An 18,877-nucleotide genomic window follows, 5' to 3' on the forward strand; every position below is an offset into this window, starting at 1 on the left:
GTACTGCTGCTTATTAAATGCTGTTTTGGTGTGGAGGCCACTTGTAGGCATGAAAGGCATCCCAAAAGTAATATAAGTAATATAAGTTTAACATTAACCATGGTCTAGTGATGAGGGCAGCTGCACCTAACCATGGCAATATGAGAAATCAATCGAACCAGCAGATCTGGCTTCTGGAGACTAGAGGTGAAACAGTAATTACATGTAGCTAAAATCACAATCACATTAACTCCCCCCTCCCATCTTGCCTGATTGGCCATTTGTACCATTCCAAACAAATGTTTGGTTTAAAAGATTTTTCAAAATGTAAGCACATATTTTTGTCCTTAAATAAAATATATTACTTCTCTCTCTCACTCACACACACACACACTCAAAGCATTTATACTCTTGTGATTAGAAAAATTGCACTCTTTCAAACTGTGATTTTGATACAAATTGCTCAGCCCTAGAATATAGTGACTTTTCTATAAACTGTTGTACTCTGGTTTTGTTAGCCCTGTTAGGCAGACCTACAAACTGTGTAAAATTGTGTAGGAATCAACTTAAGGAAAGAGAATTTTCCCAGGAATAAAGTATCTTACTTGCTTCACAGCATACTAAAGCACTGCCACCATTAAATCATGCCTCACACTAGAGATGATTACAAACAATATGATTGGATTTGTATGGGGTGACACACAAGGAGAATGAAGGCAACATCAAGTGTGTTGTTCACTGGATTGAATGTCACAATATTACCGACTGTGCAAGTGATTTTCAATGCTGCTGTCCCAACCTGCCGTTTTTCTTGCTATGGGTTAATGTTGAACCCTGTTAGTTAGAATACTGTTTGATAATGTGCAGATGAATTAAAGTTTAACTGTAAACTTACGGCAGACACTTGAACACGGAACACCTTAAACTAGAATTTGTACTTCCAATGATCGGAATAATGCTGTAATTAATAATTTTGCAAAATATTGGTTGTGTTACCAGTAGAAGTGTTTTTACATGACTACGCACGTAGAACAGCCACAAAGAGCGAGAGAATGGTGAATTCGTTTTCATCAAAAGCTGTGCGCCGCTTTTATTGTAGTATTCTAAATTTACATTAAAAAAAAAGAAAGTCTGCCCATGTCCTAGAACCATTATGAAAGTTAACGCACAAATTCAATATACATCTCATTGTATTTTACATTGAGGATAAGAGTATAGGCATGGAGGTGGCATGAGTCAATCACAAGGCTTAAAAATAATCAAAAGAGAAACTAACAAACCTGAATAAATAGAAGGTGCTTTTTTAGCAGAGCAAAAATTAGAACGTCATTTGTTTTAAAACGTTGAACAAAAACAATGCCAGAAACATGGCAAGTCTCAAACACTCCTTCCTCACCTGAAGAAAGAGGTTAGAAAGAAAGAAAGAAAGAAAAGGGGAGATTCAAAAGACCTTCGGAGCAGATTCCTCCCCTATTTTTTTGTGACTAATCACAAAAACTGATCCTAGATCAGCACTCTCACTTAAAAATGTATTGCCTATTGGAAGCAAAGGTGAGAAGCAGAGCGCAATGAACATGGAGAGGCTAACTGTTCTGTACAGGTGCAAAAGTTATAAAGTATATCTGGTGATTACACAGTTGTCACTAAAACATCAACGCCTTGGGGACTTTAGGCAAGTTGTCCTTACGCCTGGCATTCTATTTTTTATTTTATAGCCAAAAAAGAAGACAGTCTCTATCATACCAGGGTGATCAATTTTTTTGAGTTTCTATTATTTTTTGCAACTGGTGACACCGACTTCGGGACTGGTTGCTTGCCAGCTACAGAAAAGGAAGGAGGGGGGGCAAAAACAAACAAAAAAACAACAACAAAAAAAAAAAACACAGGGGCATTGGGCAAATTAAAACTGCATTGCATTTTTTTTATAAAGTTACTGCAGATTCCAATTTTGCTTTTTGTTTTGTTTTATAAAAACTCTTTAAAAAAAAATGTTCTTCAAATGATTTATTCTGTGATATTTCATTCAAAACACTTTAGTTCAAGTAACCCTTTAAAAAATTAAAGAAGCTTTGGGATTTTTTTGCCATTTTAATGACAATGTCATTAAAAATCATGCACGCTGCAAATAACCTCATGCAGTAGTTATGGTAACCATCCAAGCACTTTTTATTCATTAATATTCATAAATACACACAGCAGCTTCATTAGAGAAGGACTCTGTTTCCTCTTCAGTTTCTGAATGTGGAGTATTTATAAGGAGAGTCTTTGTTAAACACAGGAAGCAGAGGTCTGCCACAGCTACCTACGCTCACCCGCTAAAGAAAAAAAATTTGTTATATGGAATTGATTTATTTATATATATATATATATATATATATATATATATATATATATATATATATATATATATATATAATTTTTTATATATATATTTTTATTTTTCTCTCACTTGTACTGACTCTCTTTCACTCATTCTCTCACACATTTTCCTCTCACTTCTGCTCTCCTTTTTATGGTTTTTTACAATGTAACAAAAGGTGACAGACCTAAAATTACAATCACCAAGAAAAAAAAAACAAAAAACAAAACAAAAAACAAACAAACAAAAACCCAAACAAATAACAAAAAAATAAAAACAAAACAAAAAACAAAACAAAAAAAAAAAAAAAGAGAGCTGTGTGTTTGCCCACCGTCATTGGCAGTTACAGCACAGAGGACATTGTCTGCGTCGTGGTGGGATATCATCAAAGAGGAGGAGGTGGAGGCTCTTTGCCAGCAGAGCTCTCCTTCAGGTTCAGGCTCTCCAGCGCCACGTCCAAAGGCATGATGTCCACGCAGCCCATGGCTCCAAAGTCGGCGAAGTCTCGCCGCTCATCCTCGTCTGAGGATGAGCTTTCCTCGCGCATCAGCGTGGACAACAGCAACTCCTGGACGAAGAGGCTGCGGTCAGCGCGCTCGCTCTCTAAAGCCTGACGCTCCACCTCCGACATCTTCGGCTCATTCAGCCTGCCATGAGGAAAGAAGGAAGAGGAGGAGCGTGGATGAGAAGGACTGAAACTCAGTCATTTAGATGGTCAGCCATTTTTAATTTGGCAATTACATAAACCTCCATAAAGAATTTAAGAAACCAAACTATAGTCTTTTATTATGAATATTTTTTGATGGCCCAAAAAAAAGAAATGATGTGTGTCTGATATGTGTTCCTCACTCAAGCATCAAAGAAAGCAAACTAGGACCTGACCTAACAAACTACAAGCTCTGACAACTGAGAACTGACAGTAATATTTGACCACACCACCAGCTGCCAAATTAATCATTAATCATACAGTCAGTAAAGCACTGCTGAAGTAAAACTACTGTAGGCTGTAAAATGATTACCATACTAAATTACATAGCACAGAGACATGCACAGGTAGCTTCATAGATGGTGGTCTGAATCAAGCCCTGAGTCTCTAGTGTGGGAGTCTGAGTCGAGTATCAAGTCTTTAGTAGAGAATTTTGTTTAGTCTCGTTATTAGCTGCAGGCACTGCATTGTATAAATGTAAATCTCTACTAAAAGCTGTCATGTTTAACACAGCTTCAAATAATGAGTCTCATTACAGAAAAAACTTCAATCTGAAGTACAGAACAGAAGTGTTACATGGAGTAAATGTTGTGTTTAAAGAAAAGAGGAACAACACAGCAAGTATGCTAGCTAGTGTAATGGAATGTGTGGCCCAATATGACAACCGATAAATTAAACAGCACGAGGGGAGTCAAATAAGCGGTGGCCGAAGAACGGCCAAAGTGACTAGGAGAGCAGCAGGTTACAGGCAGCATTTTCACAAACAAACCAATAGTAGTCCAGTCAGAGGGAAAAATGAAAAAAATGGAACTCAAGATAAAGCTCATCCAAGGTGAAGCTGGTCTGAGGTGAAGCCAAGGTAAGACGGCGATGAGCTGCGGAATTGACTGTTGGATCCGAACCTAGATGGAGCAGATCCAAGATGGGACTGATCTGACAAGGAGCCAAACTGAATCAGAAGTAAGTTGCAGAGCTGAGGTGCATAGGAGCTGATCAGAGATAAAGCCGAGTGGAGCCAGAAAAGAGTTGCAGAGCTGTTTGTACTGGAGCTGATCCAAGATGGAGCAAACATGAGTCAGAAATGAGTTGCCGAACTAAAGAACGTATGAGCTGATCTGAGATGGAGCCAATCTGAGGTGGAGTTAAGTAAAGCCAGAAATGAGAAGCAGGACTGAGCTGCATTGGACCAGATCTGAGACGGAGCCAAGTGGAAACCGAAATGAGTTGCAAAGCTGATTATACTGGAGCTGATCCAAGATGGAGCAAAGTTGAGTCAGAAATGAGTTGCAGTGCTGATTGCACTGGAGCTGATCCGAGATGGAGCCAAGTGGAGTGAGGAGTGGCAGAGCTATGACACTTCAGAGGTGAACTTGAGATGAAGCCGGGATAAGGCAGAGCCACGAAGAGTCAGAAAGGAGTTGCAGGAGCCGATCAAAGATGGCGTGGGCTGAGATGGAGCCATGTAGACTCAGAAGGGAGTTGCAGAGCTGGGTTGCAGGAGCTGATCTGAGATGGAGTGGGCTGAGATGGAGCTGGGTTGAGATGGAGCTGAGATTGAATGGAGGCTTGAGGTAGAGGGGTGAAAGGGGTGGGAGAGAATGCAGGATGAAAAGGGTGAGAGAGAGCAGAATAAAACTAGCAAAGTAGGTAGGAAGCAGGAAAACTGACATATGAACAGCAGAATACAGCATTACAAAATAAAGCATTGCATCCAGCTGAGTAGATGCAGGGCACTGTAAGGGACAGGAAGTTTGGCCCCATGCTAGGGAGAAAAGAGGGGAATACAAGAGAGGTGGAGAGAGACAATGGCAAGAGAGAGGAGAAATGGTGGCTTGTGGATAAGATTGGAATGGCATGAAGGGGTGAAGACATCATGTAGAATATGCATCGACATTGCGACAACATTGCATAGGGCGAGTGTGGCTTGTCACGTGGTCTGCGCAGCCACACGAGCTGAGGGTCAAACAATGCCGACAAAGAGCAGGGTTGTTTACCTCCGCCCGGAGCCGAGACAGAGTGGAATACATCAGCATGGAAGATGCGATTCGTCTATCAGGGCGCACTGGTGCATAGTTGTGGTCCAGAGAAAGGGTGCAGTTCGGATAAAGCTTGCAGAGGAACGCGAGTTGTTGAGGCTTTAAGCACTGCAGCCGTGTTGGAAGCGCAGAAACTGGGCAGCGAGACTGCGCAGGGAAATCGAGATCCTAGATCGAAGGTTCACTAGCCAGAGCAGCAGGTACGATGACAATGGATTTCATTGGGATGTGGACTGCACTGTATCTGCATAAGGAACAGGCAGACGTCCAAAGGGAATTGAGGAGAGAGAATAGAGGTCTGTACCAGAGTGGCTCGTACCTGCACTAGCGCCACACAACTGATTGCCAACACTTCGAAATGGGAACGGAAGGTAAGATGTGAATTTACAGGGCATTAGTTTGGAAGAAGGAGGGGTTTCAGCCATGCTCCTCCCCCTAAACTTCAGTTATAACAACTACATCAAAATGTTGTAAATCAAAAACTGAAATATTTTGATTAAAAGAAATCTCTCTGACTAAATTTCATGATGAAAATCTGTCCGAATTCAAATCAGTAAATTACATCAGTAAACAACTGTTACAGGGAAGCGTCTAGTAGGTGTTAGATACACACTACGTAATGTGTAACTTACAAAAATTCAATTCTAAATTCATGAGAACTTCAGCTAATTTAGCTAACATGCCGTTTCAGTCACATGGCATTTCCCTTGCAATGACTGCCTTCTGCTGTGTCTCAGTTGGAGAGCAAGGGTGGATAATTAAAAGACAAAAAAAAACAGTGATTTGTTCGAAAAACAAAACATGTAAAATGTTTTGATTCATACATAGATTCTGTATTTGTACCTTTTCAGAACCTAATGTTTTAAAACAGAACAATAAATTAAAAAGCCTGGAGAGGAGATGGGTTGTGTGGAGTCAATACAACTTATAATATAATTTCAATGGATTATGGTACAGTTATGTTCTCTGACTAAAGGTGCTGAGATGTACCCTTGACGGTACCACCCCAGTGACAAGCGGGGTACTGCCCCAGTGACCATTTACTACCTTTATTTCTGCGAGTGTACCACGTAATGGACACATCTCACACTATCGGACTAGAACACCAACATTACTGTTAAAGCAATAAAAGTCAAGTTACTCTCTTTACGTTACTCTCTCCTACAGTTTTAAATTTCTATGGATAAAAGCGCTTGCTAAAAACCTAAATGGAATCGTTACAGACATATGTGCATTTAGTAAAGTCCATGTTTGCGCTCTAGTGAAAGGCTAAATTTTACTAAAAGTAGGCTACTGACACCTGCTGCTTAAGCACTGGATGGTCAAGACAAAAAGCTGTATAAAAAAGGGAGAAATTATGCAAAGGAAGAAAAAAAAGAAAACACACCACACAAAAAACATGGTAGGATTCAGAGGATTCAGAAGAAAGCAGCACACAGCAGAACAGTGATTCTCAGCAGTGTTTCTTGAGCCACAACCAACCCAAAAATGTAGTTTCTGACCCCCTCTCTTTCAGCTCACTCCTGAAAGACACCTTAGCATTACATTTCTCCGAGTAGGGGATGTAGACTTTAGCGCTGAAGAGTAGCTTTGCAATCTGTTGTTGATATTTGCTACATTGCTAGCTCTGCTGCTTCTTGCAGTATGTCCCAGTAAAGGGCTTTGAATCATCACACAAAATATCAAACAAAAGAAAGAAGACTGCATTTCTAGCCAGAAATACAAGAAACAACTATTCACTTTTCACTAAAATTAAAGGTTTAAATATGCTGAAACACCTGCAGACATCAGACGGCCTTACCTTAGTCTTTTCAAAAAACAAAAGAGAAAAAAAAAATACTTTTGCACATTTTATGTAATCATATAATGTTGTTTAATAGAATTTGCTGCTTGCCTAAGTTCTGCTGCAAATCACACTAGTTACAGACTTCTTTGTTTAAATAGGTTACCATATCCTAGAAATAGCCCAGCTAGGTCTTAGGGAAAATTCAGCTTAAAGTTGGTGAAAGTTTCACACAGATAGTTAAGATCAACTTAGTTTACAACTAGGCATAAGCCCTGTTGATACAACTCATCCCAGGAGTCAGTTGCTGTACCGTGTGAGGAGGAACTGGGAGCTGTGTGAGGCCAGTGGGTTGCTCTCAGTCATGGCTGTGTTTGTGGCGGTGCTGGGCGGTGGGATGCTGGCGTTGATGTTGCTGGGGTTGCTGCGCTGGCGTGTGGCATTGCGTGCTGTTTCCAGCTGCTGGCGTGCCGCCTGTGCCTGCTGCCGCTCAAGCTGCAGCTGCATCTGCAACTGCTGCAGCTGCGATGCTGATGGACCCGAGGAGTTAAGCTGGCCGCCTGCTGAGCGCCGCACACCTGACAGCTGTGACAGCAGCTCTAAAACAGTAGAGAGAGAGATGGTCAAAAAATGGTCAAAATACAATAAGGGCTCTATCCTCTAATACCTCTAATGAAGTCTGAAAAAAATAATCAAGCAGTTTCCTTTTCTGCACAACATAAAAGTGAGCCTTCTGGAGCAACATAGTTCATATTAGAGATGAAACGATATTAAAATTTCATATCACGATTATCATGACCAAAATTATCACAATTATCGATATTATCGCAATATTGTTCAAAAGTGTTGAAAAGTAAAATAAATAAATAAATAAATACTGATACACAAACAAACTCATTTCACCAACTTTTTTATTAACACAGATAGAATTGGCAGCAATATGCACTTTAAAAAATAAAAAAATGTAGTCAATACATTTGTAGTATTACTTTTGTATTACTTACAATACTCTGTAAACAAAAGAATAGCAAATGTATTATTATTACTGTTATTACTATCATTATTATTACTGTTGTAAATAATAATAATTATTATTATTACCGTTGTAATTATTATTATTATTTATTACAATAATTAGGGATTTCCCTGCATAGAGAATTAAATCTGGACCAACTCTGAGGTGGGTCTTAATGGAAAATTACTACTTCTAAGAAGTGTTGCACTCGGGGGATTTTCTGTCCTAACTGCAACTGCAGCATTATTGTGCTGTTGTGGCGCTGTTCCCCTAATCAACACAGTGCACCAGGAAAAACAGCCAAAATCACAGAGGAACTGCGTGACCGTGCAGACAGCGTAGAACTCACAGTGTGTCTTCACCTGTGGAGCTGCTTCTCTAAAAGCATTTTAAAACTAAAACATAACTTAAAATTAACGCGCATCTGAGCTGCGGCAGAAACACTCCTAAAGTTTAATCTCTGAAACTCTGCTTTTCCTAAAAGCAGCACACAGCGTTTACTCGCGCAAGGTCCCGTCTCAAAGCACACTATCTTCCCTATGTAGTGCACTTCGTGGATCATGAAATAGCAAATCCTTCACCCAAAGAGTGCGTGAAACGTTCACAGTAACAATATATTAACAATAGGTTACAAATTCCCTATTTAAAACTCAATTGCTTGTTAATGATGATCGTGTTTTTTGAACAGTAGCGCACTAGGGACACAGTGATTTGAGACGGTGTAATTCTCTTCTCAGACAGTAAACACTGCAAGCGAGAAAGGGGAGCTGTGCAGATTGAACCTCTGCAGCGTCTCGTTCCAGAGCTTGTGTGACTGTTAACTTAGAGCTCATTTTGGAGACTCTGCTCCACAGAAATATGTGTTAAAGGCTTTAGTTTCGATTCACAGTTGATTCACCGATTGTTTTTCTTTTTTTTTTTTTGACGCTTAAAGCTTCATTTTATATTATTAACGAACCATAAGCACAAGTTAAACCACACAGACCATGACATTTCTTCTATTTCGAAGTCCCCACAGACTTCTCCGTTAAAGTTAACCTTGCGTTCTCTAAAAAGTAGCGGGTGGTGGTCGCGAAGATGACTCGTAAGGTTGGATGTGTTGCCCCCTTTCGCCGCTATTTTCTTTCGGCCTGTTCTGCAGACAGGGTCGTCATCTTCAATTAACTTTCCTTCTGCATCCTTATAAAACCCAAAACATGACCAAACGTCAGACCTGGTCTTCTTAGAAGGCTGAAATATCTCCGAATCTCTGTCACTACATTCCCCCATATTCTCCCTTCTCTACCCCTCCCCCTCCCCTTTCCCCTCTACATACACACAGAGCTGCGTCTGAGAGATGATTCTGCCTTTGTTTGATTCTGTGCAGCGAGTTTTTCACACCGCGGTAATCGACCGCGGTTTTAACAATACTCAGTTCAAACGGTACTACTAACCGTCACTAATTTTACCGCGGTTTACCGTGAAACCGGTAACCGTTTCATCTCTAGTTCATATTGTACGTTTCTTTACCAACATGGCATTTGCTGGTGGTTGTTTAGCCATTCTAAACCAATTTCTTTCAAGATGTTGTTCTTTTTTGTTTTGACAACTGTCAGCCCATACATACTAAATCATGTCAGAAAGCCAACATGCTCTCTGATGACAATCTGAAGCAGGGCATGCGAGACAATTTAAATTTGTTTTAGAAATTTAATTTGAGGCAAATCTTCGTTCTTCTGCCAGCTACAAACCAAACAAGTTTACTACTACTCCTGACTGCTTGCTAGTAGGATCTAAGTTGCATTTACTGTTCAATCTGGTAGGAGTATTAAAAAAAATTGGACTGCGTGTGGAATTAAAACTGACAGGGCAGCACGTGTTCTGGAAGAGGGCAGTTGTAGAGCAATACAAACTGTACAACACATGATTTTTATTCAACATCTTACATTCTGTACTGTCTAAAACCAATTAAACAGGACTCATGTTCTTTTTAATGAAATATGCAGTTGGTCAGTGGTTCTAAAGTACTGATATCCATAAAATGCTCAGAAAAGCATATTGCACATCCAGTAATAAAACTTTTTACGATAATGTTAAAATCTTCATATTGCCCACCTCTAGTTGATTCAGTGATGTTTGACACTACCTTGTAATCTTTCAATTACATTAATTATTAGAAATGGTACAAAAAAAAAGGTTTCAGTTTATTCTTTCAATTATTAAAATGCAAATGTTCTGAACTTTCCTTATCCTCACAGAATATTTAAACGATCAGAATCACACTCGACACAATATTCAAAACTATCTGATGTTGCAGCTGACAACACAAGGTGACAAGCTACAGTTTGTTAACCTTCAGAACTGAAAGCTCACCAGCTGAAAACCGTATAGTTCATTCAAAAAAATAAGATAGACTATAAAATAATCAAGCAATATAAAACTAAAAAGACCATCATGTCAAGCTGGTATAAACACACCTGCTATGGGGTCCATGGCTTCCCTATTGCTTGGAGAGTAGGACGAGCTTTGTGAAGAGGAGAGCCCCCCAGTGGAGCTGCTGGTAAAGTGCATGTTAGTCCTGCGTGCTCGCGGACCGCCCAGCCCACGCCCAGGGTGGAACATCCGGCGCACATGCCGCACGCCACTTGTCTCATCGTGGACGCAGGACGGTTAAGGACCAACAGACAGACACATATAGCAAGTGCGCACACACACCCCTGGACACACACCCAGTGCAGAGGTCACACTATGCTACCTTATTACAGAAGAATATGATTACAGGGATGAGCTATGGCTAAACTATTCTTCACCAATATACATCCACACATTAGGCATTCAAAATATGGATATAAAAAAAATGCCTGGACACTGTGATGTGAGATACAAAAATTACATTTCAATCCCATTTAGAGAAATACTGACATGGGAATTGTGGACCAATGCCAATGTCCTTTTTACATACATATCTGCATATGTGAATATATAAATACTTATGTAAAATAGAACATTACAGAAAAATATAAAACTTTATGGTTATAATTACAGTAAAATGCATGAAGATGTGCAAATGTTTTAACACAGTAGCCCAGCACTTCCCAAATGTTCGGCTTTTTCAAAGTAGAGTACGCATGTCCAATATCAGTTTGAAATATTGGCCAAATGTACAAGTCCGAATCTCTTGCCGATATTGATTTGATTCTGATAATCACATACCCATAATTGCAATACAGATTTTTTTTTTTTTTTTATGATATACGTTGTTGGAAGGGGCATACAAGAAGCACCTGTGTATGTTAAAATTTATACCACCTTTATTAGAGAAATAAGGATGCGTTTTGCATTGTATGTCAGCTGTTATTCTTTCCAAATCTCTTTATATCCAAAATTGTTATAAATGGATACACATTTGGCATGAAACAGCATTTTGGCATAAACGCTTCCGTTTCACTGTATCTTTGTTTGGATGAGCAGCAAGTACGAACCCTAAATCTTAGGAGTTTTTGCTGTGTACATAAACAGATATTGTAATAAAAATATATTTGCTGCGTATATATAAAAGACATTGTAACAACTAGAATAAAATAAAAGAACATAAACAAAAACTGCAAAATTACTATTCAGTAAAATGCTTATGGCAAAACTGCAAGCATATTTATTGAATTGAAAATTCTTTTAAAGTCAGTATTCCCTGAATAGCTTTTTCATTTTATTTAACATTCAACATTTTATTCAACATTTTATTGCAAGTGACAGTAACAAGTGCTTGAAACAAGCATAGATATCCCAGTTAAAGTAAATGTAATGATAGCAGATATGTTGTTCAGCTATTCCAGCATGTGCTTTGTAGTAGGACTCTTCAACTGTCATTCTGGAGGACCAAAGTCCAGCAGAGTTTGGTGATTTCCCTGATTCAACTCAACTGTTAATTGCCAGGTTAAGTGGATGTGTCTGAACTTGAAATTCAACAAACTGTGCTACACACATGCCCTTCAGGACTACAATTCCAGAACTACGGCCAGGTTGAGAACACCACCACCTCGCACACTCTCACAGATGACGTCACTCTGGTACTGTGTGCAGGTAATTTAACTTAATCTGTACTATTATCACAGTGCTATGGTATGTGCTTAGCGCAAAAACTCAAACTGCATTGACATGAACCATACACAAATCATGAGAAAGCAACTTCACACAAAGATTGAATGCACACTACAACATAAAGGATATTAAATCTCTAGGTGCTCTGTGTTCAAGTGTGAGATGAGCAGCAAAGTCGTCCGTCACATGATTGGGGTCACCTCCAGGCAAAGCTGCACATATTGGGCAGATCTGAAAGAGAAGGAGGATGGAGATCTTTATAAAACTGACAAGGCATCACAAGGAAAACAGCAAACCAGCAACATCTTGTTTGTACCTATTTTTTCACCATCTTTAGGGACAAACTGTAAACCAGAACGTGTAAGTGTATATTTAATGAATGGGAGTACCAAGGAAGGGAAAGGTTTCTCAAAAAAATAAAAATGTGTCTGCACACAGTGATTTTTGTGGGTGGGTCTGACACATTATGTCCAAAAGCATTTACTCCTTAGTACATTCAGCTATTTTAAAAGGGACACTCCTGCCAGACTACATTAACCCTCTTTCTAAAGCTGTTGGTGGTTTGAAAAAAAACTACAAGTGCTTTAGAGTAGACTCCAAAGGGTCGGTACAAGCAGCCCTCCAGCACTTTACGTACATTCCCAAAAAATTAACTAGTCAGAAACGGGTTTTACTCTTCTGTCTGGAGTGTCCCTGTATGGTGCACCCATTACTGACACAGGTAAACTGTGTGCAAAGAGCTTGTATAATCTCCACAGAAAAGCACTGCCAACAGAATGGGAAAGAGAAGGCTCTGGAACAGCCACACATTAGCCCAAGTTCACCCAATGCCAAGGGTTGACTAGAGGGGTACAAAGCTCACCAGCATTGGGTTGTAGAGCAGTGGAATTGCATTTTCTGAGGTAATGGAGCACCACTGAATACATCAGGGAAGAGTTAAAGTTAGGGGTCGAGCGAAAGGTTGGGCCAATACTGATAATTAGTTATCAAGGACATGGACACAGTGTTGCGACCCTGGTCGCAACTACTTAGCAGATCTGCTGTGTATGTCTTCTGCGTGTTTGTCTGTTCCAGGTGTTGCCCATCATCCTGTTTGCTGTTCCTGATTGGTTGGACCCACCCCTCAACTCATGACTGGCTGCTTCCCATAATCCACTTCCTATTAAACTACCGGGCAGACTGCTTTCTCATAACTTTTGTATACTTTGTATTTTGTTCCTGTTGACTGTTCTTAGTGTGCCTAACCTTTTGCCTGTTGTGACTATGATTTCTGTAACCCTACGACCCTATTTGCATTTGTTCGCCTGACTGTAAATACTCTGTAAATAATCAGCACCTTTGTATGTAGCTGGGAAGTAGGCCATTTTATTTATTTATATTCAATTTTTCTCCTGGTTATCACTAATTAGGGAGGTAGGGAAGGTTTGAGTGTCTTATTTCACTTTGGTTTTGGTAAGTTAGTCTCTCTCTCTCTCTCTCGCGCTAGTTGCGGGTTTGTTTATTGTTTTGGCTTAGCTTGCCCCTGAAATCAATGCTGACCAGCTAAGACCTGCTTTGCTGACCAGCAGCCCAGGTGTGGTTTTGTTTTTTTCCCCCTCTGTGGACGGTTGCCACTTCTCATTTGTCTGGGGGTTTTGTATTTGTAGTGGGAGTGTGTTTGTTGGTTGCCATAGCCTCTAAATTTGATTTGGATAAGTTTACAACTTACCCCACATTACAGCGGTTTGAGCAATGTCGTAAAGATGACCTGTTGCTTTTAGCAGGTTTCTTTTGATCTTTCAGCACCATGGCACTTGTATTGCAGCACCTGTCCCTGAAGCTTACCAAAAAAGATTTCATAAACATGCCAAAACCATCAGCTAAACATTTGCTGAATTGCTCCTGACAAATCTGCCATTTTGACAAGTGGTGCTCCAAACGCAAAGTTAAAGGAATCGATCCTATTGGAAGATCCTTGTTTATTTGAATAAACCAAGCCTCCTCACTTGCTGATGCTGCTGTTTTGGTTGATGTGTTTGCTCATGCATAAAATTGCGTTCTCTCCTCCTCTGTGTGGTTCCCCCCCGAGTGTAGATACAGCTGCAGAGCTCCTGTGAACGCATCCAACACGTCGAGTGAGTCTTGTGAATGTTTTTATTGTCATGAAAGTGGGCATCTGATAGCTTCTTGTCCTGCTTTGAAACATAAAAACCAGCAGAAAACACACCCCTCTCCCACAATTGTTGGACTGGTCCATACCCCACTGCTGCCCTGTATTAGAGCGCACTCTCTCTCTCTCTCTCTATCTCTCATCTGTTGATGTTCATTATCAGATACAGACTCTGAACAGAAACCTGTTCATATTTTAAGAGACACTGGAATGGCACTGTCCTTTATTTTGGAGTGTTCTTCCATTTTTCACCCAGCCCAGGTGTGGTTCTGATGTTTTAGTTTGAGGCACAGAAGTTGGTGTAGTAAAAGTCCCACTGCATATAGTATAACTTCTATCTGATTTAGTTTCTGGTGCGGTAAAAGCAGCAGTTCACCCCCAACTGCCAGTGAAAGAAATTTCTTTCATTCTTGGAAAAGATTTGGCAGGAGGGGAGTTTTTTCCTTTGCCTAAAGTTATTAGTGTGCCTGAGTTAGGGGACAATGCTGTATTGTCTCAGGAGTTTCCCTTTCTGTTCAGTGCCTGTGCTGAGACACTGACTCAGGCTCATAAAATGGAAAACTTGTTTGCTCTTTGAGTCGACTGCGTGTGTTGATAGCCCTGTCTTGGAACCTGTTCCTGTTAATGGTGAAGAGAGTTTAGCTGATGATGTTTCTGCTAAGTTTGATATTAGTTTCAGGTGATTAAGACAGCAGCAGTAACGTGTCTTTTGGTCGAGCATAGTTCACTGCTGCCCAAAAACGTGATGCCACTTTGTGTGTATTCCTGCTATTATAGATATACCTGAGTTGTCCCAGCATTCCGTTGCTTACTTCTTCTAGGAGGATGATGCACTTATGCACAAGCGGGCTCCTGCAAACTCTGAGAATGAGTGGAATTCAGTTTTCCAGGTTGTTGTTCCCAAGTCTTATAGACAGCAGGTGCCAAGTATAGCCCATGACCATAACCATCCTGGTCACCTTGGTGTTTGGAAAACCTACAATCGTCTTTTAAATCATTTTCTTTTAGCCCACCATGAAAGCTGATGTTTCCCACCACTGCCATTCATGCCATATCTGTCAATTTGCTGGGAAGCCCAATCAGGTTACTCCCTCCGCTCCGCTGAAGCCCAAACTAGTGAGGGGTGAGCCCTCTGAGCTAATTTTAAATGATTGTGCAGCGCCACTCCTTAGAACCAAGTCTGGTTATACTTACCTTCTTACTTTATTGTGTGAGGCCACTGCATACCCTGAAGCCATTCCTCTCTGTTCTCTTAAGGATGCTGATACAGTGAAAGCCCTAATTAAATTCCCTTCCAAGAATATTTTGGGCTATGTTAGTTCCTTTCATGAGCGGTTACATACAGTTTGTAAATTTGCTAAACATTCACCAGCTCCCTCCCAGTCTTGTATGAAATCTCACTTTGGTGAGAAGTCAGTGCAGCATTCATTTTATGTTGGAGATGACATTCTTGTTTTGTGGCCTTTACCACGTTCAGCTTTAAAGGCCAAGTTTTCAGACCCATATGTAATTAAGGCAAAGTTGATTCATACAGATTATGTTGTGAAGACCCAAGGTAGAAAGAGGAAGTCTCGTGTTCGTCATGTGAACATGCTTCAAAGTTATGTGCCCCACTCTAGTTCTGAGGCCTCCACCTCAGTTTTGCCTACTCCTGTACCTGTTAATCCTAACAAATGTGTATTTATGAAAAGGGAAACTGAATTCCTTGTTGAAAATGGTCTCTCTGCCCCTAGCTCTAGTCCATGGTGTTCCCCATGTTTAATGGTTCCTGAGCTCTTTCTGTGCCGATCACCATAAAGTTAACTCTCTCACTGCCTCTTTCCCCTTCCTCGAATGGAAGACTGTGTGGACAGGACAGGAAATGCAAAATCTGTTACAAAATTAGACTTACTAAAGGGCTTTTGGCAGATTCCCCCTACTAAACGTGCTTCTGAAATTTCAGCTTTTGCCACCCAGACCCTTTCTTCCAATATTCTGCTATGGCCTTTGGTTTGAGAAACCTAGCCGCAACATTTCAGTGTTTAATGAATAAGATGCTCATGAATGTGGATAACTGTGAAGTATACCTGGACAATGCATTAATTTATTCTGAGACATGGGAAAGCCATCTTCACACACTGGATACAGTGTTTTCACATTTTCAGAATGTTTGTCTTACCCTAAACCTAAAAGTGAGTTTTATCATGCCACTGGGACCTATTTAGGGAAACAGGTTGGTCAGGGACCTGTCCATCCATTTGGATGCAAAGTTCAAGCAATCAATGCTTTTCATGCCCCTAATACAAAGAAAGAACTTTGTCGCTTTCTTGGAATGGCAGGTTATTACAGCTGTTTCTGTAGAAACCTTTAAGATGCGTTCCTGCCCCTTAGAAACCTTCATAGTTCTGTCGGTTATATGTGGTCAGCTGAATGTCAGACTGCTTTTGAAGCAGTTAAAAGCTTGTTATGTAGTGTCCCAATCCTTTCTGCCCCTGACTTCACCCAAGTCATTAACTACAGTAGAATAGAAAAGGAAGCTCTTGCCCTGTTAGCACGGCAACACTTTGAGGTTTACATAGAGTCCAGTAAAGAACCAGTCTTGGTCTATACAGACCACAACCCACTTGTCTTTCTGCAGCATATGTCCAATTCAAGTCACCGGCTCACGCACTGGTCTTTGATATATCAAGGGCTTTATTTGAATTGATGTACAAGAAAGGTTCAGAAAACATTGGTGATTCCCCATCTCCCCATCACTCACAGATGTGTAACTACTTAGCAGATCTGCTGTGCATGTCTTCTGTGTGTTTGTTCAAGGTGTAGCCCATCATGCTGTTTGCTGCTCCTGATTGGCTGATTCCCATAATCAACTTCCTATTAAAGTAGTGTCAAGTCTACAAGCCAGCAGGCGGCTGTCTTGTTACTTGTTCGTATACTTTGTATTTTGACCTGTTGACTGTTATTAGTGTGCCTAACCTTTTGCCTGTTGTGACTATGATTTTTGTATAACCCTATTTGGATTAGTTCACCTGACTATATATACTCTGTAAATAACCTTCACCTTTGTAAATCCTGTAGTAGCACACACACTGTCGGTAGTTGGGAAGTAGGGAGTTTCTAGCTTTCTAGATAGTTGTGGGTTGTTTATTATTTTGGCCTAGTCAGCTCCTGAAGTCAATTTGACTGCCCAAAAAACAAACAAATGATTCAAATGATGCAGCGGTAACACTTTACAATGCTGTTTCATAGTTAATAAGTAACTAATCAGGAACTCAAGCGGGAATGAACGAGTAGTACTGTATTAACACTTCAGTAACTACTCTTAACTACCAAGGACTACTAGTTAACTACTTAGTAGGTAATAGTGAACTAATGATAAGGGTAGTTCACTATTAACTGAACAATAACTGCTGAGTCTCAGAGAATTACTAACTATGGTTTCTTAGAAAACTCAAATTACGCATCAATTCAACATTAACTGCTTAATAGCTTAGTCTGACAAGGTTCCTGTTGAATTACTAACTGATGTAGTGTATTACAACACTTCTACCAGTAGTGAAATACACTACACAGTGTGCAGTCTCTACAATATAATGGATTATATCCTTCATTTCTATTCACAGAAACAGGTATGCTCAGAGAAGGCTGGGGGCATCACACCACACTTTACTGACTGGTGCCCTTCACGTGTTTGTTTTGATTAGAAACCTTAAAAGGCTAATGCACATCTTCATATTTGGCAGTGTGAACCAATTTGCACATCAGCCTACAAATGGGACAACTGCTAAAATACTATAGTATTCCGTAAACCAGTCTGCTTACCTCTCGTCTTTAGAAAAGAAAACACCATTCTTTTCTGCAGGAGCATGTGTGCCAGTGTTTCCTCTGAACCGTAGTTCTCCTTTTAAGTCCTCTTGAGGGCAGGGTCAGTTGAAGAGAGGGCTCACTGAAATATCTGACTGCGTATGTGTCCTGCTTTCAAATTCACTTGGTTCTAGATATTACCAAATGATGATGAAATTACTGTCTGTTAGATAATGAATAAGGTGTTACTGTTCTTGATTAGGAGCTACTGACCAGGAACAATATAAAATGAAACAATGGTAACTCATTATTAATGAACTAGGGAGTTAATCATGATCAGGAACAGCAAGTCTGAGAGCTCGGACTGATCACAGTATGTTCTGCTAGTACATTAATTATACATCTTTCTGTTTCATATCTGAGGCGCAAAGTTTTACTACCTATTGGCTTAGCTCATGCTAGCTAAATTAACTAGCTAGCTGGCATGCACTCATAACAGAACATCAGCAGAAGCTTTAGGTTTAATAAAGCACTAACATGTGCTTATAATTCTGAAACAACACAGTAAAATAGACATTGTACAAGAAAACCATACCTACTTAGCTCAGATTAGTTAGCAAGTCAGCTAACTGTGTATCTACATTAGTGCTGCAGTCTGAATAAAACCTTGAATCTGAATCAAAAGTCTCACATTAGTGGCCCAGGAGTCTGCCACTAGTCTGATTCACTCATCATACATCAGGAGACACAGAGAGTCACTATTAAAATATGAACAGAATTATCAAACTAATCCACTGAGAACGCAGGATTAACTGCTCTCCTTTACCAGCACTTGCAAAAACCTCATGGGCACTCAACAGAAACACCATAGCTATCATAATAAGAGTCCTGTGCAACTCTACTGTTAATGTAAGTTTATTTAATTCAACAGAACTCTAAAATGTTTATTTTAAACATCCAAATCTCTATTTATACTACTACTACTGTAAC

The 18,877-nt window shown here is 40.1% G+C and overlaps 1 protein-coding gene across 1 annotated transcript in view; it reads right to left on the reverse strand.

Annotated features, from left to right (window-relative positions):
* Positions 1-2,421: 2,421 nt before the first annotated feature.
* The window catches only part of kcmf1 (potassium channel modulatory factor 1), a 41,672-nt gene continuing 25,216 nt past the window's right edge, over positions 2,422-18,877 (reverse strand). Inside the window, exons 4-7 of the mRNA XM_036580265.1 lie at positions 12,085-12,186; positions 10,335-10,512; positions 7,177-7,462; positions 2,422-2,985 (exon numbers count right to left, since the gene is read on the reverse strand). Of these exons, the coding sequence (XP_036436158.1) occupies positions 2,724-2,985; positions 7,177-7,462; positions 10,335-10,512; positions 12,085-12,186 (828 nt within the window). The 3' untranslated portion in view covers positions 2,422-2,723. The remainder of the gene's footprint in view (positions 2,986-7,176; positions 7,463-10,334; positions 10,513-12,084; positions 12,187-18,877) is intronic.

This window comes from Colossoma macropomum, unplaced genomic scaffold, assembly GCF_904425465.1.
Source record: "Colossoma macropomum unplaced genomic scaffold, Colossoma_macropomum, whole genome shotgun sequence".
Lineage (NCBI taxonomy): Eukaryota > Metazoa > Chordata > Actinopteri > Characiformes > Serrasalmidae > Colossoma > Colossoma macropomum.